General features: G+C 49.0%; 5 protein-coding genes across 7 annotated transcripts; 1 reads left to right on the forward strand and 4 right to left on the reverse strand.

Annotated features, from left to right (window-relative positions):
• Positions 1-1,792: 1,792 nt before the first annotated feature.
• On the reverse strand, positions 1,793-5,951 carry LOC9649589 (dual specificity protein kinase YAK1 homolog). Of its 2 annotated transcripts, none has more exons than XR_002993521.1 (17): positions 5,519-5,951; positions 5,246-5,439; positions 5,046-5,199; positions 4,881-4,990; positions 4,743-4,812; positions 4,611-4,693; positions 4,478-4,556; positions 4,259-4,422; positions 4,079-4,211; positions 3,908-4,022; positions 3,768-3,850; positions 3,628-3,702; positions 3,503-3,577; positions 2,750-3,450; positions 2,596-2,693; positions 2,279-2,514; positions 1,793-2,221 (listed from the first exon to the last, which is right to left on the reverse strand). XR_002993521.1 is itself a non-coding variant. In XM_002980003.2 (17 exons), exons 1-17 carry the CDS (start codon positions 5,687-5,689, stop codon positions 2,142-2,144), a joined length of 2,634 nt encoding a protein of 877 aa, XP_002980049.2. In that variant the 5' UTR covers positions 5,690-5,923; the 3' UTR covers positions 1,793-2,141. The 2 variants fall into 2 exon arrangements, 1 of the variants encoding a protein (XP_002980049.2); XM_002980003.2 differs by having other exon boundaries at positions 2,583-2,693; positions 5,519-5,923.
• A 165-nt stretch (positions 5,952-6,116) lies between these two features.
• LOC112349800 (translocon at the outer membrane of chloroplasts 64-like) lies at positions 6,117-8,822 on the reverse strand. Its single transcript, XM_024684878.1, has 13 exons — positions 8,523-8,822; positions 8,312-8,464; positions 8,128-8,252; positions 7,950-8,075; positions 7,715-7,897; positions 7,532-7,661; positions 7,318-7,486; positions 7,130-7,264; positions 6,886-7,074; positions 6,696-6,823; positions 6,546-6,597; positions 6,404-6,473; positions 6,117-6,329 (listed from the first exon to the last, which is right to left on the reverse strand). Exons 1-13 carry the CDS (start codon positions 8,759-8,761, stop codon positions 6,244-6,246), a joined length of 1,785 nt encoding a protein of 594 aa, XP_024540646.1. The 5' UTR covers positions 8,762-8,822; the 3' UTR covers positions 6,117-6,243.
• Positions 8,823-8,976: 154 nt separating this feature from the next.
• On the reverse strand, positions 8,977-9,792 carry LOC9647043 (universal stress protein PHOS32). The gene has a single exon (XM_002980004.2). The coding sequence runs from the start codon at positions 9,694-9,696 to the stop codon at positions 9,091-9,093; it is 606 nt and encodes a 201-aa protein (XP_002980050.2). The 5' UTR covers positions 9,697-9,792; the 3' UTR covers positions 8,977-9,090.
• Positions 9,793-9,873: 81 nt separating this feature from the next.
• Positions 9,874-14,335, forward strand: LOC9647044 (ATP-dependent DNA helicase homolog RECG, chloroplastic). 2 transcript variants are annotated; one of them, XM_024684876.1, is made up of 20 exons: positions 10,050-10,118; positions 10,192-10,235; positions 10,308-10,524; positions 10,575-10,624; positions 10,677-10,759; positions 10,806-10,956; positions 11,005-11,475; positions 11,524-11,636; positions 11,691-11,910; positions 11,963-12,126; positions 12,172-12,253; positions 12,303-12,392; positions 12,446-12,640; positions 12,694-12,765; positions 12,817-12,966; positions 13,016-13,156; positions 13,209-13,361; positions 13,411-13,494; positions 13,543-14,115; positions 14,174-14,335. In XM_024684876.1, exons 3-20 carry the CDS (start codon positions 10,344-10,346, stop codon positions 14,261-14,263), a joined length of 3,063 nt encoding a protein of 1,020 aa, XP_024540644.1. In that variant the 5' UTR covers positions 10,050-10,118; positions 10,192-10,235; positions 10,308-10,343; the 3' UTR covers positions 14,264-14,335. The 2 variants fall into 2 exon arrangements, with proteins under 2 accessions (XP_024540645.1, XP_024540644.1); XM_024684877.1 differs by lacking the exons at positions 10,050-10,118; positions 10,192-10,235 and adding an exon at positions 9,874-9,948.
• A 5,193-nt stretch (positions 14,336-19,528) lies between these two features.
• On the reverse strand, positions 19,529-23,431 carry LOC112349892 (U-box domain-containing protein 43-like). Its single transcript, XM_024685088.1, has 5 exons — positions 22,135-23,431; positions 21,473-21,773; positions 19,765-21,417; positions 19,655-19,698; positions 19,529-19,606 (listed from the first exon to the last, which is right to left on the reverse strand). Exons 1-4 carry the CDS (start codon positions 23,371-23,373, stop codon positions 19,691-19,693), a joined length of 3,201 nt encoding a protein of 1,066 aa, XP_024540856.1. The 5' UTR covers positions 23,374-23,431; the 3' UTR covers positions 19,529-19,606; positions 19,655-19,690.
• Between the last annotated feature and the right edge of the window lie 401 nt (positions 23,432-23,832).

The following is a 23,832-nucleotide window of genomic DNA, read 5'->3' on the forward strand; positions in this document are numbered from 1 at the left end:
CAAATACGAATTCAATCTATGTCAGTTGGGATTGCCAAATCAAATATGAAATGTTTTTTGGGTGTAAAATTGGGTGGAAAAATTGGGTGGAAATTGCATTAAGTAGCAGAATGTCAATCCACTCGCAATCGTCAACAACTACATGCACCTAAGTGTTAATCTAGAGTGTGATTGATCTCTACCTTAGAATTATGAAATTATCAATGGATTGAAAAGATTATAGCACTGTGTGGCATGTTAGATGAGATGGGTTTTAGCTGCTGTCTACTGCCTGCTGCACCAATTCAGCAACAGCATTGCCATGTTAGAGTGCTCTAAACAATTGGTTTGGATTTGTCAATTGTTATTACTACAAGCAAAATATGGAGGCTTTAGATTGATGGAAGTTTATGGCCAATACTCTTTGGCATAATGTTTGGTTTAGCTGGTTTCAAATCAAATCTATAGATCAATAATCTCATCATGCATTTTTCCCAAATTGAAAAAGAGGACTCACTTTTCTTGTGAGTCAACTAATGCATGTTATAACAAATTCAAGCAACACATGTATGGCAATTGTGATTGAGCATGCCTGTATTATATGTGCATGCATACATTACATGTTTTCACACATGCACATGTGGATTAATTTTTTTAATTTTGAGTTGTATGCAAAAATATTAACTTTTAGATTGCAGCTGAAACATAATTGTATGTATAATTTTTGTGTGCATGGAGCATGAACTAATGCCATGTCATCTTAAACAACGTTATGTCATTACAAATTTAATAAAGGATTTTTTTTTCATTCTTGTGTCATTGAGTCTCCTATCATTCTGCATAGTTATGCTTCATTTATCATGACTTTGAAGTGTATTTTGATATCTCAAGTGTATTTTGATTGTACTGCACCCTAATGTAATTTGTTTATAATAAGGTGCCTTAATTTAGGTAGCAATTAATTAGCTTATATGTAATTGATGAATGTAAAGGTGAGGGTAAAACATTTCTTTAGATGCTTGGGGTGTTACGTAAAGTAGTTTTTCCATGACCAAGTGAATCTTATTGTAATTGCAATAAGGCATTAACTTCATTGATTTCTTGTGTTCCTTTGCTTTTTATGGCTTTTTTGTTTCTCCATGTGCATCCCTGCTGACATATTTGTGTTTAAAACACATAGTCACACCACCAAAATAATGTTTTTCAAATTGCTTAAGTTCTGTAGATGGTGCCATCCCAACTAGATAACCACATGCAATCACGTTAATAATACTTGAATTTCTTAATTTACCTTTATGGGATAGATGAACCGAAATTCTCGACTAAAATAGAATATTCTAATTTTCCAGAATTTTTTAAAATTCTTATTCGTCGTTTAGTTTGACCCGATTCGATCAAACCTTTAATGTGGCTTCAGCGAGCGACTTGGATTGAAAACTGAATGCCTTGCCTGCCAGTTAGATCCACCTAGCGTCATTAGTCGTAGGCCCAAGGCTGTCTGGAACTGGAACTATTCCAACCACTTGTTCGTTTGATACGGGCGGACGGGGATATGATCCAGCAATAAACCTGGCAAAAGAAAAAGCAAGAGAACAGATAGTGGAGATCTCAGATAGCTCTAGAGAGCGCCATAGCCTGGAATTAGTGGAGGAAAGGCAAAAAGGAGGACGCTGCAAAATGGCGGAGCTCCGTGATCAATGAGTCATTCATTTTCATTCATTCATATATTGTTTTCATATATTCATGCTTCTTGGGGACCATGTAAACAGTATATGAATGAAGCTTTTGGGCCATGAACGAGACCAGTAAGACATTTTGTAGAAACCATTTTTATTTCCTCGACACGACAGCGAAGCACCGCCCTGTCCGGAAACACGAGGCAAACCAGTGCCGTACATAAAATATCTTAAATTATCTTTTAAAATATTCTAAAATCCATTTTTCTTCGTCGTTCTTTCGATGGTCATCATCGTGCGCTGGTCCCATGCAATCTCAAGCTTCCTTGTTTCTTATTCGTCGTGTAGTTGAATCGATCATATACTTTTCGTACCTTAGCGAGCGACTTGGATTGGAAACCGAATTGCTCACCTAGCATCATCAATGACCGGCCCAAGCGCAACCAACACCACCACCAGGAACTGGACCACGCTCTTTAAAATCTCTCAGAGAACTACTCCAGCTAGCTGCCTCTCGACCTGTTCATTGGATACTGGCGGACGGGGATATGATCCAGCAATAAAACCTGGCAAAACAGAACATTGTCAGGCAAAAGTTCTTGAAAAGTGGAGAGAGCAAGTACCTGTGTATGAATGCGGGTAGCCCGGTTGGTATATCGCGCGTAAATCTGGAGAGGCTTGCGGCGGCTGTTGCTGCTGCTTCCTTTGATGCTGAGAGCTGAGCGGCTGATTTAATCGGCTAGGGGGCGAAGGGAAGGGAACGCGATGCGATGATGAGGCGTGATGCGTCTCATCAAACGAGCCATGCAGCATTGACTTACCGCCGGCGGCTTGAGAAGAATGCAGTGGCTCGCTTAGCCTGCGATTGGAAAGAGAATGTAGTGTCAGTGACATGGTTATGCGTGAGATAAAACAACTAGACTGTACCTTGAAGCCTTACCATGGTAAGGACCAGGGACTCCGTGTCCAGGTATTAGCCTGTTTGTCCCTCCAGCCGGAAGGTGCCTATGGCCGCTGTCATCTTCTAGCAAGTCTATACTGCAGAGACCAAAACCAAAATATCACGTAAGAATCCAGGTGTAAATCTTTCTAACCTGTCGTTTGGAAACCAGTCACCAGCGTCTTGATGAGACTCCGCGGCTTCGACTATAGTCTCCGATGTTGAGAGGTAAGATGCCAATGAACCAGCTTTGTAGCTGCTCGACTTCATTGCTGGTCTCAAGTGGGACTGTCCATAAGGTCGTGAGTAACTCCCAGATGGTCCAGCCTCGAGGTGGCTACCGTGTGCTTCAAACGAACCATTCGCTGGCATATGCTGCCAGGAACCGTCGTATCCAGGACTTTGGTTCATTGGAGCATATAAACCTCTCCGTTGCTTATAATGACTCACGGAAGCCGCTTTCCCGTATCGTGCTGGAGATGGAGGCCCGCATCTTCCAGGTGAGGAGCCTGGAGAAGGAAACTGCGAGCTCGGTGGGGTGAACTGCGACGGACTCCCTCCGAGCGACATAGGCGTGAAGACACTGCTAGAAGGGCTTCTCCCAAGTTGTCCATAACCAGCTGGTATAGGAGGATGTAACCTTCGCCATTGTTCGTATCCTATTTGAGGTGGCGTCGGGTAATTGCAATACATATTGCTGGCTTCAGTGTAGCTTCCTGTGTAGCTGCCACCCATACCATATCCATCACAGCTTCCGTAGCTACCGCAGCTACCGTAGCTGCTAGCAAAAGAAAATTGTCCTCCGTAATACTGAGGGCTGCTATACGGTGGCAGGGGGACGGGAATATGCGAGACCTGAAGAACCAGAGCGTTAAGTAAAAAAATGACAATTCACGTGTGCACAAACCTGAGGGGAGAGCCCCGCACCGAACCAATGGCCCGCTCCAGGATTATGCTCCACAGTCATTGGATGACCAACAGGCTGCAGAAAAAAACGATCAGACTCGACACAAGGAAAACCATAGCAATTACAGTTCGAGGCGTCTCAGGAAGTGGTTCAAAAGGGCCGGTGAAAGGTTGTTCGGTGACAAAAGGATGTTGTGCCGCCTGAAATGCAACGTGGCTGATGTTATTGGAAAGGTAGACAAAAAAATAAAAAACAGGAGACAAACCTGGTGAGGCGTCCAACGGCTCTTCGGGTCGAAGCGCACAAGACCCCGTAAAAAGTCCAAGAAGCTTAATCGTCTCTGGCGTTCTGAATCGAACATGCAGTATTACATCATCCAGCTTAACGAAATCTTCAGACAGTTACCAGCTTCTTGCTCCTCCGCCGACAGTGAACTTTTGTACGGATACTTCGAAATAATGTCTTCCAGCTTCGTATGTCTAAAATAGCTTTTCCCAACTAGAGGTTCCTTTGATTCCCTCTGCAGTGAGCATAATGACGTGAACTCACAATAACAAGATGGATTGCAAAACTTACAGCTTTAACTTCGCTTACTGTAAGAAACTGATACACAGCCATACCACCGCTTGAAGGAGGAGCAGCAGACACAGTTTTAAAATACTTGCTCGTGTTTGCGGAATCCCGTAGAAGCTGATCCGGCGGTTGACACCTGAACAAGAAAAGAATTATTTTTGAAAATCAAACCGTCAAACATACCCCAGTGTATCAATCATGCGTCGGAGTAAATCATACTCTGATTCACCCGAAAACAAAGGTAGGCCAAGGAAAAGCTCAGCTGCCACGCATCCAAGCGACCACATGTCGATTGCGGTGGTATATGGATGACCAAGAACAACTTCTGGAGACCGGTAGTATCGACTCTGCAGAAGTCAATAGAACTGTTCTTCATGCGTTCTCGGCATTGGAGATGATTACCTGTATGTATTTGTATACGGTACGGTGCTCTAAGCACGCAGAGCCAAAATCAATGAGCTTGATTTCACCCGACTTGAGACTAGAAGAAGAAATCACCGTCAGCCCAGAAATTGAGCGACACCTCATATGTCACCTGGTGGAAAGCAGAATGTTTTCCGGCTTCAAATCGCAATGAATTACACCTGCGTTCCGAAGAACACCCAAGGAGTCAAGAATCTGAAAGAAAAGGCTCTTATATCGTAAGTTTTCGTATGAACGCCAGTACCTGTTTTGTGAAGATCCGAAGCAGATGCAACGAAATCCCCCTGTGACGGTTGACTTTGATAAGCTCGTATCTAAAAGGCACAGATCGAGCGAATCACGAAACGGAAAAAAAAAGAAAGGAGAGGGGCAAATGGCATACAGGTTGTGGGAGAGCAGCTCGAAAGCAATACAAAGGTGTTGCTCGAACAGAAACCAGTCCAAAATGCGTACAATATGGTGTTGATTGTCTGGATCGAAGTCCCGATTGAGCTGGTGAAAATCTCTACATTAGGTGGCATTCTATGTACGCAAAAAAGGATCTTACCATTTTCAATATCTCAATCTCCACCAGAGCCTGTTGATAGTAGGCAGGTTGGTTCTTGATCACTTTCACGGCAACGTAGCCATTCTCGCGATCGGACCAGCATTTTACAACCTGACCAAATGTCCCTTGGCCAAGCATTTCCTTGACAACATATCTGCCAAAACAGGCTCAGCTCGCGCTCAAACTCCAATTCCACAAACCTGTGCTTGGGGTTGTAAATGATCCCATTCACTGCGAGAATGAGATCTGAGTTCTTATTGTCCAAACCATTGTTAGACACTCCAGCGGATGGGTTCGTCAAGTACCTCTTTGGATTAAAAGTATCCGAGTACGTGAAAGAGGGATTGCAGGAGCGATAAGTTTCGACTATAAATTTTGTAAGCCTAACACATATCTGCGACAAGCACGGAGAAACGTGTAAATTCTCGTGTGTTACGTGAGCAAAGTACCAAAAAATCCAAAGAACAACGTACCCGTGGAGGAGCTATGGCGCGGAAGCTCGTCTCTGGCGAGCTCCGCATGGAATTATAAGGCTGGAAGCCAAGAACCCTGGGCCGCCAGCTCGAAGGCTTGATGCCGGCGCCCGGAATCCCATCCGGACCTTCAGAAGACATCCAAGCTCCCGGGTTCTTCTCCCCGACCATGCCTCAAATACCGAAATTCCTGCCGTGATCCTCCAGGAGCCTCATTTTGCCCAGCCGATCCTTCCACAGCAGCCTGCCCTGCTCGATCGTCACGGCCACGCAGCGCAATCCCCCCAAAACCCTAGGCGCTCCCCCCATATTTCCTCAAACCCTGAGCATGGCGCTGCGCCAAAATCCCTCTCATCCCAGCGTCGCGGGCCTCACCCTAGCGCGATCGATCCAGCCGCCGCCGCCGCCGCTGCCGCCACTCCAGCTTGCCGCAGCTCCGGCCGCCATAGCTCCTCCACGCATCCCATTGACATTGCTTCTCGACATCATCTTTGTATTTTGTTTTTTTATCCCAGGGCTAACTGAGGACGCAAAACCCGCAATGCAATTTTGTGAACTGCCACGCCGGACGCCACGCCACCCAGAGCATCTAGACACGTCGCCGGATTGTGCGGCCGCGCCAGCGCCACGTCACACACAAAAGTATATCCACGAACAATCCGCCAAACTTTAAAATCCCGCGAACTCTCACGCTCTCTCTGTTTCTTGGAAGTGTTTCTCTCAACCTAGTCAAACAAAACCTTCTTTAATCGCTTCACTGCATCGAGGGCCGTCCTGTTTGTAGGCTCCAAGACGAGAGCTTGCCGAAAATCTATCAAGAAAAACCATAGAAAATGGAAGCATTAGCACCGACGATCTAAAAAAATCGCGAGAAAACAAAGATACCGTCGTGCGCTTCGTGGTAAGAGCCCAGAGCTTCCCTTGCAGTGCCTCTTCTAAGGTACGCTTTAACATTCTGTAACACACGTACACGCAAATGCCATGAGTGCTTATAGATAAGAACACACAAACTTTGACAAATGCGTACCTTCTTGTCCAGATCAATGGCCTTGCTGCAATCCTCCTCAACTTGTAGGAAGCTGCAGCCAATAAAAAATAAACAGATTACACGTCCTGAGCTTGCCGGCCAAATGTTGAAAAAGAAAAACGTAAAAAAGAGACTTTTTCTTTCTTTTACCTGCACATCGAGAGATGAGCAACAGCCCTGTTGTTGTAGTACGTGCTGTTCAAAGGATCTAAGCGAATAGCTTCCGAGTAATGGCTGACAGCCTTGTGGTAGTCCTTGTTCTTGAAAGCGAGATTTCCCTGCAATGCAACGCAAAGGTCAGTTGAGATCTATACTATAGAGAGGTGGCGTACGAAAGTACCTTCTCTTTCGCGGCTTCCGCCGCGTTTGTTTTCGCGTTAACTAGCGGCAGCGCACTGTTTTTGAGGTCCTCTTTCACCATCACATGCAGTGCAAGGACCGCATCAAGTAAAAAGCGATCACCACCTTGTCTTGCCATTACCGAGAATGCAAGAGGCGCATCGTCAAAAGTCCCTACAGGCATCGACACCTAGAAAGGAAAACGAAGTTTAAGTCTGCATATACGGAGGACCACACAGCCTCACCTGACAGCAGCCGGACATCCCAGCAATCGCAAGCAACGCAAATGCTTTTTCACGATAGTCATCCAGCGCTTTTCCCTTCGTGTTTAGCTTTGGTGGTGGACCAGGAGTTGTGGGAAGCACAAGTAGAACATCGTCCTGCAAAGCCACCTTGGCGTCAACAAATGCGATAAACATCATGATATACTTGCCTTCATAAGATCGCTCATTGCAGCGAACACTTCAGCCTTCACACTCATAGCAAGAACAATTTCCTCTGCAGTGGTCTTCAATGCGGCTCTTACTCTTTCGAGAATACCAGGTCCCAGATCTGGGTTCACTCCGCTCAGCCAAGCTTCATGATTTGTCTTGAATTCAAACCTGAGATGGCAAACAATAAATGAAGCGGTTGCAAGAAAACAGTACCTCTGTATCAAACTGAGAGCTTTCGATAATCCTACAAGTGGAGAAGACGCTGTTTCATCGCAAAAGGCCTGCAGGCTGGGTGACTTGCTTAGGAGATATGGGCCAATATCCATGTTAGACATTGTTTTTTCTGCAAAACGCGCCGAAGTTGGTTCTCTAATCTGAGTAAACACAACCACTTACTACCAAGCACCCGTTCAAAGCATCGGGCAACGACCGCCTTGGTTCGCTCCGGAGGAGCAGAGCTGAGGGTAAAGCAGTCATCTGCCATGATCACCCGTTGTGGTTGTCTGGGTTCCATGAATGGTTGCTGCAGCAAAGCGTAGCCAACTTGTCGAAGAACATTCGGCTCCTTTGCAAACCATCCTGACATTACAGAATCAAGACATATAACATGAACTTGAAAAAAAAGGCCTACCAACGGTATCAAAGCTCTGAGCCATCGGAATAACTCCAGACGTCGAGATCGTTCCATGCGAAGGTCGGAACCCGATGATGCCACAGAAGGCAGCAGGAACTCTCACACTTCCGCCAGTATCAGTTCCTAGACAAACATACCTGCTTAAGCTAAGACGATTTAAACAACTTTAACTCACCTAGAGCAAAATCAACTAGGCCAGCAGCCACGGCCACAGCAGAACCGCTAGAAGACCCACCCGGGACTCTGCTCGGTGACGCGGGATTGATAGGCGTTCCATAATGCTTGTTCTCACCATTGATACTGCTCGCAAAAGAGAATCGAAACTGTGTAAGCACCTAGTTCTCACGAAAAAGAATCACCTGTAAGCTAGCTCATCCATATGCGTCTTTCCAATGCACGCCGCTCCAGCACGAACAAGGAGCTGGACAACGAAAGCGGTTTGTGTCGCGGGTCCATGGGTCTTGAGCCAGTCGGGGTTTCCAAAACCCGTGATAAACCCCTCGATATCAAAACTGGAAAGAACACACGCACAAGAAAGCTTTGTGACGCAGCACAACAAAGAGAACATACATGTCCTTGACGGCGAAAGTGAGCCCGGCGAGCGGCGGCGGAGCTCTGGGAGGCGGCGGGGCTGGCGGCGGATTGAGCTCCAGGTACTGGATGAATGCCCCGTTGCCGGCGCGGACGCCCTTTCGCTGGCGCCGGGAGAAGATGAGCAATCCGGCAATGCCAATTCCCACAAGCACCAGCAGGTTTGTGGAAGTGGACATCGCCCGCGGCGAGAAGGATTTCCAGCTCTCCGCGCTCATACAAGCATGCTTTTCTCGTCAATCGCCAAGAGACCCCCCCCCCCCCTCTCACCTGGAGAATCGTCTTTCCCCCAAAACCCTAGCAATCTCTCACTGCCGCCATACCTAAGAACCAGGAGAGTGAAAATATCTCTCGCCAGACAAATTTCCCTTCATTACATGCCCTATAGAAAAACGGGAAATATTCCTTGATACCCTCAAGAACCCTAATTCGCTGACCCGGAGAATATTCTTTGATACCCCTCAAGAAACCTAACTCTAAAAAACCAAGAAAGACAAATATTTACAGCGTCTCACTTGCGCCGATCGATCGATCGATCGATTCACGATCAGACCTGCGCAGCGGCGGGAGGATTATCAGCCGCGGCATCGCCATCCTCGCTCTTGGTCCCCGCCAGAGCATCGTTGCTCAAGCCGCCGCCGCCGCCAGCGCCATCGCTCTCCTCTGGAAATCTCACCACCACCACCGGGCAGACGCAGTGCTGGACGCAGTAATCGCTGACGCTGCCCAGCCGCCCCTTCCTGGCGGGCGGCTTGGAAGCCCCAAACCCCCGGCTGCCCAAGATGAGGGCATTCACGCCCAGGCGCTCCACCTCGAGGCACAGCCGCTCCTTCATGTCGTGGTCCTTGACAATGTGGATTTTGTGTGGGAGCTTGGATTCCAGCAGCGGCCGCGCCAGATCCAGGCTCTTGGACGACGTGAATGCGTCGAAATCGTCCTCCATCTTCTGCTGGGATTCCTCGTCGTCGAAGGACACGGCGTGGTCGACCACGCCCCAATCGGCGCCATAGAGAACGCTGGTGGGGCGGACATGAAGGAGGATCACGCTATCGCCCGGGCGGAGATAGTTCTCCACCGCCCACCGCACGGCATACGCACTCTCATCGCTCAAATCCACCGCGATTGCGATCTTCCTCTGCCCGGTGCTCGCCATACTCCCCCCAATCCAACCCTAGCTCTAGAGAATTCCTAGATCTTGCTCACACTTCCATGAATGCCATATCCAAATCCCTAGGTTATAATTTTTAGGGTTCTAGGGAAAGCGCAATATATTTTGCTCGTTTGCTCGGCTATGGCGGAGGAGGGGAGCGGCGGCAGCAGGGGCAGGATGGTCGATTCCGTCGGGAGGCCAATCGCGAAGCCTCGCCCTCACCGCTGCGACGATCGGCTCGAGGACTTCATCAATGTGCGTAAGCTGCTGCCCGCATTCTCGTTTGTCAGGGTTTTCTTCTGCTTCTTCTTTCACGATTTTAGCTCTTCTTTGTTGCATTGTGGTGATCAGTCGCTTTTTGAGGGCTGGAGCTGTGTGCCTGGGCGTGCAAAACTTTGGTGGCGATGCATGCGCTCTGAGCCTGGGTATTTTCTCGATCTCTAGTGCTGTCTTCTTTTCTCTGTTTTTTCCTCTGTGATGAATGTGATAAGCTTGCAGTCAAGAGCCAGATGATCCTTACGTTTACCACGAACCGAAGCAGCGTAAATTTTTTCTTTCTTCATTTTCTTTTGAATCGTCTTGACATTGTTGCTTTGTTCTTATGGTTTTTGCAGGTAAATAGTAGATCACAATGTCAGCTTTAGTAGAAGATGACGCAAATGATAGAAGTTTGGCCAACAAAGACGATTCTACGAGCTTGTAGCTACAAGAATCGGCGCTGCATGAGCTCGGTGTCGTTAGTGGCACACCGCAGGTCTCTACCCTTTAGTGTTTTTGGAGAGTTTAGATGTAGTTCCCCAAAATTGTGGTGGCTATCTGCGACGCTTGCTGGTTAGTATATCATTTTTACTTTGACAGGTCATAACCAGTTCTTTATCCAGGGCGTAACTGCCGGTTTTGTACTTCGTCAGGTGATTCATCGAATGCATTCGTAAGTCCTGTTATTTTTTCTTTTATTTTTTGTAAGAGAAATTCTTTCACAGAAGATCGACGATTCGAAGCTTGTCAAAGCTATTGTCTACGAGGCTACCAAGGGCTTTTGCAATTCCGCTGGCAGTACAAGAAAGTAAATTGTTCTTTCTTTGTTTTTCTGGTCTCTTACTTACTTTCAGGTTTAGCGACTTTCTACGATCGCAGCTTTCAATACATGCTGAGAGAGGAGAAAGAGACTTGAAAAGTTTTGAAGTCATTCAAAATTTGGCCCAAGATGCTCAGTCTTACGGTCAAATGGACTGTGAGCAGAGAATTCAACTCCTTGACAGGGTATTTCACTTGAAACCTATGATGTTTTGAGTGAATGTGAATGTACAGGTCGCGCAGATCCAGGGGTTTTCTTGCGCCAGAGATATTGTTGATCACGAGATTGCAGTGGTCGAAGCTTCTCAAGATCTTTCTCATGAGAACTGCGTGAAAAGGGATGAAGGTATTTCATCTTCCCAAGCTTTAACTCAGAACCCTTCGATTGTGTATGGAAGCAGTGAGCCAGTTGATCTTTTTAGCTCAAAAAAGATTGTGGTTCGCCCAGCGAAGCAAAAGCCGGATGTTAACAAAGCTATACAAAGTTCAAGCAAATCACTACTGGAGTTACCTCCAAGCAAAGAACAAAGCCAGCCATCGCCATCCCAACGTACTAAGAGCGTGTCCAGTTTGCTATATCAGGCCTCAGAGACCAGAAGCATTGATACAGAGAACGAGAGATGGAAACTGGACACGCTAATAAGCGACATGAAATGCTTCACGCCATATCAACGATCGCAGCTACAAGAAAACGGCTTTTACACGGTAAACGTCGCATTCTCCTCGAAAGTGTCTGACAAGTTTTTGTTTTAGGCTCGTAGTCTACTCAACCATTTTCCTCGTGCTCATGTGAGCTTTGAAAGCCCCACCGACACTTTGGAGGATGGACAATCTGTGGCATTGTTTGGGACAATTGTTATGACCAGGTAAAACTATTGTGACACGTCTTCAAAAACTTACTACGGGACACGTTTCTGCAGGGCCTCGAAAATCAAAGACACTCTGGCTATGCTTGAAGTCATTGTGAACTGTAAGATTGCCCAGGAATGCCTAAGGCCTTGTGATGACGAAGTTGATGAAAATACCGTATTCCTGCACATCAAGAGGTTCTTTCAAGGCCCACGTTTTACATCGAGCTGGTTTTTGAACAAAACGGCCTCGGGTTACCCTGAAGGTTCCAAAGCAGCAGTTAGTGGCAAGGTATTGCATCGCACACTTTGATATTGCTTAACAGTTTCTTCTCACCTTACAGGTGAAAGCGATGAATAGAAAATCTCACTTTTTGCTAAAAGAGTATGCGGTTAAAGTTATTGACGGCGAGGATTTTGACCAGCTTCGAAACGACGGAGAAGCATATCCTGTGTACTCATCGAAGGGTCTTTTAAATCCGAAGAAGATACAAGTGTTTATACAGAGGTAATTAACGCAAACCAGTGCAGCTGATTTTTGAAAGCTGCATAGGTTGCTGAAAGGATTACCGACGGATATAGATCCTCTTCCCACTGAAGTGCGAGACAAGTACGATCTTCTGAGTATAGAACAGGTTTGTCTTTATTAACGTTGTTGTTTCTACTTACATGCCTCCATTTCAGGCCTATTCCACCCTTCATCAGCCTACTAATCTCCAAGGGGCAAATGTAGCTAGGCGAAGAATCGTGTTTGACGACTACTTCTATCTTCAGGTCTAGTAAGATTCTAGTGAACCATGAGGCTGATGACCATATATATCTTACAGTTGGCGTTTCTTCTCCAAAGAAACTGCTTGAGAGGAAGTACCGTAAACAATGAGCTGGAAATGGATAAGTGGTCATCTCTAAGTCTGAAAGTCTTGAATGCGCTTCCTTTCAAGTTGACTGCTGGGCAGATCAAGGCTGCCTCTGAGATCATGTGGGATTTGCGTCAGCAAGCTCCAATGAGCCGTCTCTTACAGGTGCATATTTTGTTCCTTGCTTTGGTATGCTTCTGACTTCACGTTCATTGCAGGGAGATGTTGGCTGTGGGAAGACTATAGTGGCATTTCTCGCACTTCTTGACGTGGTCAGTTCAGGATACCAGGTATTTTTCATGAAATTCGTCACCTTTCTATACTAATACCGTATCGCGCAGGCAGCTCTTATGGCACCCACGGATTTTGTAGTCTCGCAACATTACAAACAGTTCCTGTCCTGGCTTGAAGTGCTGGATGAGAAGGATAGACCAAAGATAGCGCTTCTTTCCGGATCTTTAAGTGCGGGTGAAGCTCGTCTAGTCCGAGAAGTGAGATTTACTCAAATTTTTCTGCTTATTACATTTCTTTTCCTTCCAGGGTATCGCCAACAGAGAAATCTCTCTAATTCTCGGTACGCACGCTCTTATATCCAATTCGACTAATTTCCCGGCGCTGGGACTGGCTGTTATTGACGAGCAGCATAGGTTTGGTGTTGGACAGAGAGATCGTTTGAAAACGGTACGCATTTTCTTAAATGAAGGCTGATCTTCTGAGATAGCGTTGTTGGCAGGCACACGCTTCTGAGGCCGTCGAGCCGGATCTGGACGATGCTGATCTGGAAAGAGCGAGACTGGCGAGCACTACACATGTTTTGCTCATGTCTGCTACGCCGATTCCTCGTTCACTTGCCTTAACGTGTCATGGAGACATGAGTTTGAGCCAGGTTTGTGCTCGTTTCCTTCTCACGCTTTTGCTTACTTCCATTCATGTAGATTAATGAGATACCTCCGGGAAGGCAGCCTGTAGACACTTATGTTCTTCCAGATGACGAAGGAGGACGCAGGAGAGCTTACGAGGTAATAGTAGGAGCACTGCGATGAATCTGTCTGACAAGTGTTTTGCAGCTGGTGAGGGCAGAGCTCGAGAATGGAGGCAGGGCCTTTTTCGTTTATCCTCTCATCAACGAATCAAGCTCTTTCGAGCACCAGCGAGCCGCCGTCACCGAGTTCGACAAGGTTGTGAAGGAATTCAAAGACTACAAGTGCGCGCTCGCGCACGGCCGGATGAAGCCAGACCTGCGCAACCAAGAACTCAAACGGTTTCGCGAGGGAGAATGCCAGATCCTGGTGGCGACCAAGGTGGTGGAGGTTGGCATCGACGTTCCAGAGGCGACCGTGATGCTGATAGAGTCGGCAGAGGGCTACGGCCTGGCGCAGCTCCACCAGCTAAGAGGCCGGGTGGGACGAGGGACGAGGAAATCGTTTTGCATACTCCTTACGTGCTGCGATACGGCCGTGGAGCGACTCAAGCTACTCGAGAGCACCACCGATGGGTTCCGGCTGGCGGAAGAGGACTTGAAGATGCGAGGGCCGGGTGATTTGCTCGGGAAGAGGCAGTCAGGAACACACTTGGAGTTCGTGCTGGCTCGCCTGGGCGAAGACAACGATATATTGCTGCAAGCCAGGGCCGCTGCCGAGGTATGTAGTTATGTGCTTTTGAGAGACTCTCCATGCCTTTTTTGCTCGTGGTTGGCAGGAATTACTGGAAACTGATAAGAATCTGGAAAGGCATTCCAAGGTCAAGCATGAGATCAACATCAGGCAGCTGCCCAAGTCTTGGAGCTAGAAAAACGAATCGATTTATATATATAGAAAACACTTTTTTTCCCATAAAGATTAAGTTCCATTGTTTGGGTTCGCGCTCGCCTTTCCACGTATGAGGACCCTGCAACATTATTTTCTGATGTTCTACGGTTTTATGTTTCTTGATAATGAGGATATAAAAGAGAAGATGGTAGCTTGGTTTGGTTGGCTAGACCACTTCATCGAGGAATTCTTTGTCAAGGCATCCTTTATTCTGCTTCACTTCACTTCCTTATATACGGTGATCGACCGTTTTTTACATGCTAGTGCTTGCTCCAATGGTCGTGACCCTAATACTGATGTGGCGGCAAATGGAATATTCCCTCGGTTCTACACTTGTCCGAACGTAACTTAACGCAACATCAGCTAGGATCGAAGCACTCGTCTGGACTTGCTCACATAAATCACTCTGCATTAACTTCCTAAGATTGGAAGATTGAACCTTCTTGTTTTGATCTGATAAAATTCCTTAGCAGAGAATACCATTAATGTTTTGAGCCGCTCGCCAATCGCCCACGTCCTCCCTGAAATGCTGCACAAAAAATCTCGTGTTGATCAAAGGGAATAACCCAACGTTAACATCGCTCTCGTTCTCCTAATTTGTGTAAGGGGATGGCGGAGGAGGATGAGCGCAATGCGGGTGGCGCCGGTGCCAGCCGGATGGTAGCTAGCACAACCGAACGAAGAGGAGCTGGCGGGAGAGGAGGCCCAGGCGATCAGCACAGGAGGCCAAAGATCGAGCTGATGCCTCCCGATTTCCTCGATTTTTTTCCCATCAGGAACGAGGCGCTGGAGATTACGACGGTTTCAGCGTGCAAACGTTTCTTCACTCCAATGCAACAAGCCACAAATGCGCTTTGGACGGTACTTCACAAAAACCTATTGTAAGCCTGTTTTATGTTACATCTCTTATAGCTTCCTCTGTGACACAATGCAACAAGATGTCATAATTCCTACAGTACACAACAGAGAAAATTCCATATATTCTATGTATTGTAAATTCACTTTGTTCCTAATTTCTGCTAGATTATGAAGAGCATGGCGGTGAGTTGAGAGAGGTCCAAAGAGGTACACATCAGGATTGGAAATGTCGCACGAACACAATCACGAAATGGAGTCCTTATCAATCTGAAGAATCCATTCGCACTCCAGACTAGCAATCTTAAGTTATGTGTCTCCAGACTAGCAATCTTAAGTTATGTGTCTATATGATTCCAGTTCAAGAAAATCAAAGACCAAGGCACTAGAATGATCATCTACAATCTCTGGGAGGATGAGCAGCAGCGGCTAGAGTTGGACTTTGAATCAGATCCTCTCAAGTATGCTTTGAATTTTTTGCAATGGTTTACTTTGCTGACTCCCTTCAAGGATATTCAAATTAGGGGTGGCGGAGAACGTGCTTATATGGCGGAAAAATATCTCAGTGCAAAACATGTCTTTCTGTACCAATATTCTCTACTGCCAAATAATTTCAAGATCACCCTTTGGAACCAAGAGATTTTACACCATAATACTTTGAGTGATGTAACACATATTGAAGAGGTGGTTTACAAGCCAAAGGATGGACAATATGTAAGTGTTTCATCTTTTTTTTTTGTTCTTTGAAAATTTATGTCTTTTTTGGGTGTAGATGTCTGCAATAGTACACCTTGGGTTTTTGAAGGATGCTAGCCAGCACATAAATGTGCAAGGATTCAATGTCTATCACAGAAATCGGCTTATAAAGGTAGTCAATGGTTCTAAACATTCTTTTTCTCATTTAATCTGTAACAGAGTTTCTGGAGAATATGGAATTCATCAGGCAGCCAAGGACGAGGTGTCATTGGCAAGTTTTGCTATTGTCATTTTAGTCTTAGTCTTTCTTACATTCTTTTGCTGGTCTAGGAGTTTTGGAAGCAAAATTTTGTAGAACCTGCTCATGATAAACAAGGATTTGAATGGACACCTGTCCTTCAACGACTAGAGCATCGTCTACAACAAATGCAAAGAAAGTTTTGGTTAGTGTTCTCCTTTTCTGCATATTTACTATTGTAATGGTTTTCTGCAAAGGATAATAACTGTCAAAAAGTGGGATATCAGGGACCACTTGCTACGGCTGCCTCTGCTACTAGGAAAAGGAAGACGATGCATGAAGTACAGCAACCTCAGAATGCAGAGCGAGGTGATGGCCTGCAAGGTCATCCACTCACCTAGGATGACACTTGGGTGCTGGAGGAGAAGAGGGGAGAAATTCAGTGACAATGGAAGGATGCTAAAACGTTCTTCTTTTGTTTGAATAAAAACCTCATGCACTCTAGATGAGCCAAAGATTTGCATTGTGGCACATCTCATTCCACCCTGAGATGGTACTGTCAAATGCTAATGTGTGAGTAGATGAGAAGGTGGCAGGAAGACATACTCAGTCTCAGTGGTTGCCATATAGGATTCATGTTAAAGAAGAGACACCAATTCCATATTAGAATGATGTTTTTCATTCCAGAGAACTATCAAGACTCCAAAAGTCAAGGATCATAAGCTGAGGGACTTAGAGCAAGAGACAGTTATAGTTACCTGGAGAGGCTGGAGGAAGCCGGAAGTGCACAGCTAGAAGGGGTTACTCAAGCCTAGAAGCTGGTACTAGCATATTCCAAGCTTTTTCAACGAGCAACTTCCATCCTTGAACCTGTGACAAATATGCCCCTGAAGCTGAGTTGACGGCTATAACAATTGCCAGCCCCAGAAATCAGGAGGATTGTGGACGCTCCTCCCAATCCATTTCTCACCCAAGCGCGACAACATCCTGTTCATGACGCTGTCAGAGCTTGCTCGTCCGGAGCTCAAGCGGGGCTTCGCATTGATCCGGAATGCAACTGTCGCAGCCGACGTTGCTTTTCCTCGTTCTTGGAGTTCTAGCGTGTTCTTTGCTCTCTCTCTCACGCACAGGTCGTCCTACGTCGGCCTCGTCCTTGTCCGACGACGGGCTTGTGGGAGTGGAGCGTCTCGTTTCCGGGTTGCCACCCGGTGCTAGGATCAACTTTGTCAGCTGGTCCTTTGTTTTCTTGAGTGGCTTGTGTGTATCTCCATCCCAGGTCGCCTGATGGTAGTCACCTTGCATTCGCTCTTTGGGGGATGGACAAGGTACTCCTCTCTCATGTAATGGAATCCAAACTTTCTCACAGGAGGACAGGACAAGGAGGGATCTGGCACTTTGGATGGCGGAAGTGCAAACGCTAGAAGCTAGAGAGCTCAATGGACCTCCAAACGACTTATTCGATTCGTAAGCCATCAACTTCCAGCCTACGTACGTGATGTTCTTTTCTAATTCACTCTCGCGTTAGATACCCGTGGCTGGATCCCTCGACTCTGATAGCCTGCGTTGTTACAAGCGCTCGGGGTCCTCCACCCAAGAAACCACTCACCCCACCATGTCCCAAGGTTTTCATGACCGAGGAAAAGCTGGTCGTGCAGAACCGAACGTAAGACGTGTTCGATTACTATGCTACCAGCGAGCTCCTTCTCGTGTCCACGTCCGGAGATGTCGATCAGCTGGTGCTTGGCGAGGTTGCGGTGTACACTTTCGTGGATCCATCTCCTGATGGAAACTACTTGCTGGTGTCGACCATGCACCGGCCTTATTCTTTTTCGGTCCCCTGGGGCCGAGAGGACAGAGGTATGGACGCGATCAGGACGACTTGTTCTTGCCACTCGCATGACAGTGTTCGGCAAGGTCGAAGGTCCATCCACTGGTGCTCGGACAAGCCTTCATCCCTGTATTGGTAATAAATGAATGCTTTTTTCTTTCTGTTCCTCATTAAATGTAACTGCGTTCGTGCTGGGAGATTGGAACGCTAGAGCACTCCCTTTTTGCCAAAAAAGCACAGTGAATTGCCACCACGATCAGTCAGAGAACCTCTTCTTTCTCACAAACATGGAGTAGAGGAGGAGCGGCAAACATTTCTCTTGCAAAAGTTCTCCAGGAAAGATAAAACACTTGGGAGCTTGAGGTAGGAAAATTCGCGGCTGCAGCGGCAGAGGAGAATCCTAAACAAAAAATAGCTATTAAATTAAAATAAAAAGTAATAGTGTATCAGCTAAGCACACTATACTCCATTCCAATGCCAAAGCTGGCATCTTTCTATGCACCATCGTCTACATCCATTCATTCTCATTGCCATCATCTTCTTCCACTTGCATCCCAGCTTGATTCGTGTACTCAGAGTGTTCTTCTTCTTTCCTTTGTATTTCCTCAGTACCAATCGTATCTTGTAGTATATTCTGGGATCCATGCCTTTTAGTGTACCTTTTCCTACAAGGATAAAGCCACCAAACTGCCGCCCTAGCCCTTCGCCATGCCGCAAGTTAAAGTGGTCTTCGACTACGACAGACCAAGAGAAACACTCAAAGTCCGCATCTCATCAAGTTCATCGCAAGATCCTCTCACTCGCAGCCAGCTGCGGGAAATCGCATCGGAACTCCATCAGAATGCGTCAGCCTCCTGGACGCTGCTCGGCCAAAAGCCAACCGCCAGCGGAGTCATCCTCAGGTACCAAAAGTCAACCGCCAGCGGAGGCATCCTCACGTATCGCGAGAAAAGTCAACGCCCAGCAAGGCGAAGAAAGTCAACCAGGCCCATCTTACCATAGAATCTATCTAGCTACTCGTTGTAGCGAACAAAGAAAAGAACCACTATAATCTTCGTAACGTAAACAATTTATATACATAGTATTACAGCCATGATTGAATCGCTGGATTTTCCTTAGAATCTCGCCCAGCATCTGGTACATTCCGCCATGCAATCCCCTTTGCAGTCCACATTGTAGCCCAAAACTTGTGGCTTGCGAAGCACCAGGCTTTTCAGCGTCCTCCCGCTGATCCCCCACGTAACATCCAACACCCCGACGTTGCCCTGGATCTCCTCCTCGAGCTTGCATCCCAGGATCTCGGGGAACTTCTTCATCAAACCCGAGACCTCCGCGTCCGACAGCCCCAGGCTCTTGAGATACTCCACTTTCCCCGCCACCTCCTCCACAGCCGGGACGGATTTCTCCTTCCCCTCCCCCCAGTATGGCGATTTGAGGTGCCCCGACGACTTCCCGATCACTCTATCCGCGTCTTCGATCGAGAGGCCCAGCTCCATGAGCTTGCCGCGAGAGGCCTCCCACCTCTCGCGGAGCTCTGGAGGTAACGATCCCTGGAGATGGTCTTGACCTTGATCGCTGCCGCTGGCTTTGATGGTCACTAGTCGTCGTCTTCTTCTCGACGAACTACCTTGGAGTAGAACTCTACCTCTTTCCGGAGCGCCCACGATCCTGGGCTGCGCAATTGTCGATCCAAAACCGTGGTGGAGCTGCAGAGCAAGATCCGTGAGCTCATCCAGGAGAGAAGTAAAGCTTACCGGCAGAGCGCGCAAGAGCTCTCCCATCCCGGCGCACTAAAGCCCTATAGCGGTAAATTAGACCCAAGACCGATCGTTAGAGGTCGAGAAGAAGAGAAGTTTGATCTTACCGTGCGATGCTCCGAAGTAATTGGACTGGCTATGCATGAGCTCCAGCCGCCGCAAGATCAGCCCGGCGGCTCTCCGCGTCTTTGGATCAGCCGTTTGAGCAGCGTAGATGACGTGCATTTGAGCGGATGGGCCATACTGCGCGCAGTAGTCGGGGTGACTGAACAGCCGCTCCACGATGGCCAGCGCGTACCGCTGGGCGTCACGCCCGCCGCTACTCACCGCCGCTATCACGGCGCTCAGCCCCTTGGCTTTGTCGATGGCGTGGCAGCCCTCGACTGTACCAGCCGGATAAGCCTCCGAGGTGCCGTCGGCGGTATCCTCGTCCAGGAAGCCCGTCAGCGTCGCCAGTGCCGCCAGTGCCGCAGCGGCGCCGCCGGCGGTATCGGCGGCGTCCGCCTTGGCCGCGTCCTTGAGCAGCGCCACCAGCGGCACCACCGCGTCGGCTTCCACGAGGCAGAACGTGTGCCGCGCGGTACACTCGCCGCCGTGGACCCGGCAGCACCGGCTCGGTCCGCGCGGCGCCAGCCACGGCAGGCACAGGTACACGACGCTCCTGCATGACTCGTCCTGTTTTCGCCGCTTTTGCTTGCTGCGGCTCTCGCTCAAGCTCCAGCTGCTCGACGAGAACTCTGCCAGGCACCGCGCGGCACGCCGCCGCGTGAGCATGCTCCTCCCGGGCTCCAGCAGCTGCACCAGCCGCTCGATCATCCCCGCCTCGGCCAGCTTCGTCTGCGTCTCCACCCCAAGCTTCGCGAACTTTAGAACGATGCCCACCGCCGCCTCGATCGTCGCAGCGTCCTGGGAGGCGTCCATCACCAGCGCTGCCACTACGTGAAGTAGCCCCTTGTCTCCATCTTGGTGGTGATGATCCAGAGCGCTCCTCACGACTCCATCCCCCTTCATGCTCGCGATGATCCCCAGTATGGACGTTCTCTCCGGGTCCTCGGACAGGTTCTTCACGAGCTCGGCTATGATCCCGGGCTCCTCTCGCATCGCCACGGACGCTTCCTGTCTGGATTCCTTGCTCAGCAGGCAAAACAGCTCCATTGCGTGCCGCCTTACTTCCACCACCATAGCTGGAGTTTTCGAAGCCGCGCTGCTCGGAGTCGACGTAGCCGGGTTCTTGAGGAGCGGAAGAAGTGTTTGCAGCGCCTTGTGCTCGCAGAGCTTTGCTCTCGTAAAGCCTCCGATGTTCTTCCCGTTGGCCAAGCCGAGGAGAGTGCTCAAGACGTGACTTTGGACGCCAGCAGCCGTGGGCGAGCCCATGAATTGCAAGAACTCGTAGATGTAGATCTCGAGCTGGTTCATTGTGGCTTCGTCTTCGTCGCTCCAGGCATCACCAGCGATCTTAGAGAGATCGGCCAGTATCCGGGCAGCGCCAACTTTTATCTCCTCCACGGACTTGACAGAGGTGAGTTTGTGTTCCATCAGCCTGAAGCCGTGCAAAGTGAGGACTGTCTCGGCGATGCCAGGCACGGATGTGAGGTTTTGGAGAGCACCTAGAGCTGCTTCGTTTTCTTCTCGCCGGAAGCTTTCGATCATTTTCAGCAGCGACACCAGCACGTCCTCCGTTGCAAGTGACGTTTTGCTCGAGTCTGGCAAGTGCATGGCAGCGAGCGCGTTTGCCATGAGAATTCTCGATTCCATGGATCCTGCAAGAGCATTTTCATCAAAGATGTGAAAGAACATCAAAACGAAGTGAATTACCTTCAACGAGCCTGTTTGCCAAAGGCCGCATAAGATTGGCCTCGGCCATTATCACAACATTTTCATCGCTGCTTGGGACATTCTCCAGGATGGCCGTCACGTTCGAGTTCACGTCCTCGTCCTCGCAGCCGAGTAAAGTTACCAGAAACACCACCGCACCTTGTGCGTGGCTGATCAGCTCCGCGGTGCTGGGATTCTCCGACAAGATCTTCATCACCAACACAGCTTCTCCCAAGTCTTCCTTTTGCCGAGTGAGGCTAAAAACCAGCTGCTCAACTATACCGGCCTTCACCATTGATTCCTAAAAGAAGCAAAATGATCAGTAGCTTATAATTGGCAGACTACTTAGAACAAGGAAGAACCAGGCAAAACTGTCGATCAAAATATGCAAAGCCGCTCAAGAGAAAATCCTTGAAAGCACAAGCAAAGAAGTGAAAAGAAAAAGCAAGAGTGAAAGATCACAAGCTGCATGATCATGTCGCAAGCAAGGAAAGTGGAAGTTTGCAAAACGGTGATTATATGCAAATCTCATTAAAAAAAAGCCTTCACAAGCACAAGCAACGCGATGAGAAAAGCAAAAGCAAGAGTGAAAAATCACAAGCTGTCTCAAAAGGTAGATTTTTCTCGCAAGCAAGGAACGTGAAAGTTGAAAGCTATCTTACCTGGTTTTCCACGTTGTCCCGAGCAAGCACCGCGAGCGCCGCCAGGGCCTCCTTGCGTAGAGTCACGGCATCCCGCGCGTCATGCAGAAGCTTCACCATCGGTCCAATCAGCCCAATGGTGCCAACTTTGTATTTGTTGAGCGGCTCCTCCTCACACACCGCGCGGACGTCCCGCATGGTCCGCGCGTCTGTGTCGGGACAGCGCGGCTCTCCGAGAAGGCACCGCGCGGCACAGTGGAGCCGGGCCTCGAAGTTCCTCTCCCTCCACTCGGCAATGGACTGCTTTAGCGCGAAGTTGGATTTCATCTGCGTGGTGGGGAGCTCCTCGCCCATCACCGGGCATCGCGTGTTCCCCTCGGCAAACCACCGCTCGATCGCCTCGCGCTCGTACGTCTGCCCCGAGGCGATCTGGACGGGGTCGCGCATCACATCGCGAGTGATCGGGCAGATGAATGGCTGCAAGGGCAGCATTGGCGCGTCCCTGCCGCTGATCGAGAGCGACGCCATGAGCTGCTTCATCCGCTTGGCCTGTTCTCGCTCGCAATCCTCGTCGCCCTCGATGGCATCCCCCCTAGAAGATCGAAGAGCCCGGTCGAGAACCAGCAAGAACTGCTCCAGATAGAGAGCGTGGACCTTCCCGCCGCGCGCCTCCGCGGCCGATCGCTCGCACCACAGCTTCTCCACCTCGTCGACGAATCCCTGGCTAGTCATCTCCATCCCCACGCCCTCGGCGATCTGCCGCGCCAGCCTCCGGCACAGCGCCGTATCGATCACGATTGTGTCGAGCATGCCCTCGTCGAGCGAATCGATGAGCGCTTCGTCGTCGCCGGTGGGGCGAAATCCCTCGCTAAGCCGCTCCAACAGCGAGCTATCCACCTTCGCCGTCCCGCCCAGTGCCTCGATTCCCCGCCGCAGCCTCTTCCCCGATTCTTGAAGCTCCGCCATGATCTTGGGGCTACACATGAGGAGATAGAGCGATGATCGGCCCTTGTAACCCTGGAGGAGATTCTCCTCACTGCTCAGCTCCTCCTCTAGCTGCTGTGCCTGGATTTCGCCACTGTCGGCAAGCCGCGACAGGAACAGCGCCAGGCCCTCGAGGCAATCCGCGAGCTGCGCGAATGCCCGCTGCGCTGGATTGGGGCGCTTGCCGGGCGACGGCTGCCGCACGGCAGTGCTGCCGCTGCTGAGATCTCGCGCCGCCACGGCCAGCGCCATGACCCTCTTGCGCATCCCTTCCATCGCGCATCCGCGATTTCCTAGCTAGCCCTAGCTTACGCACAGCTCTCCCACTGCTTGACCTAGGTCCTGTACTTTCACCCAGTGTTCCACTCCATTCGCGCGGGGGTCAATGCACGGAGAATATTCCAATGGCATAAAAACGATCCGAATATTCTAATGACATAAAGAGTTAGAATATTCTAATCGCTTGAAAGGATCTTTTTGAAACGGAATATACTGAGGAACAATAACGCTTGCCACCGCCAAGTCAGCATCCGTGAAGCCATGGCAGCGAGAGCTCACGAGTGCCCATTCAAAGACTCGAAGTGCTCGAGGTATGACGATTGCATTCCGGAGCTGCGCGAAATCGTGGAGGATTTGCGCTCCGGGCCAGCGCTGCTCGACTTGCTTGTACAAGAAGGTGCTCAGGCTGCAAGACGAGCTTGGCGTGAGCGAGAGCGAGGCGACTCTGGAGGCGCG

This window comes from Selaginella moellendorffii, unplaced genomic scaffold (genome assembly GCF_000143415.4).
Source record: "Selaginella moellendorffii unplaced genomic scaffold, v1.0 SELMOscaffold_43, whole genome shotgun sequence".
In the NCBI taxonomy this organism is placed as follows: domain Eukaryota; kingdom Viridiplantae; phylum Streptophyta; class Lycopodiopsida; order Selaginellales; family Selaginellaceae; genus Selaginella; species Selaginella moellendorffii.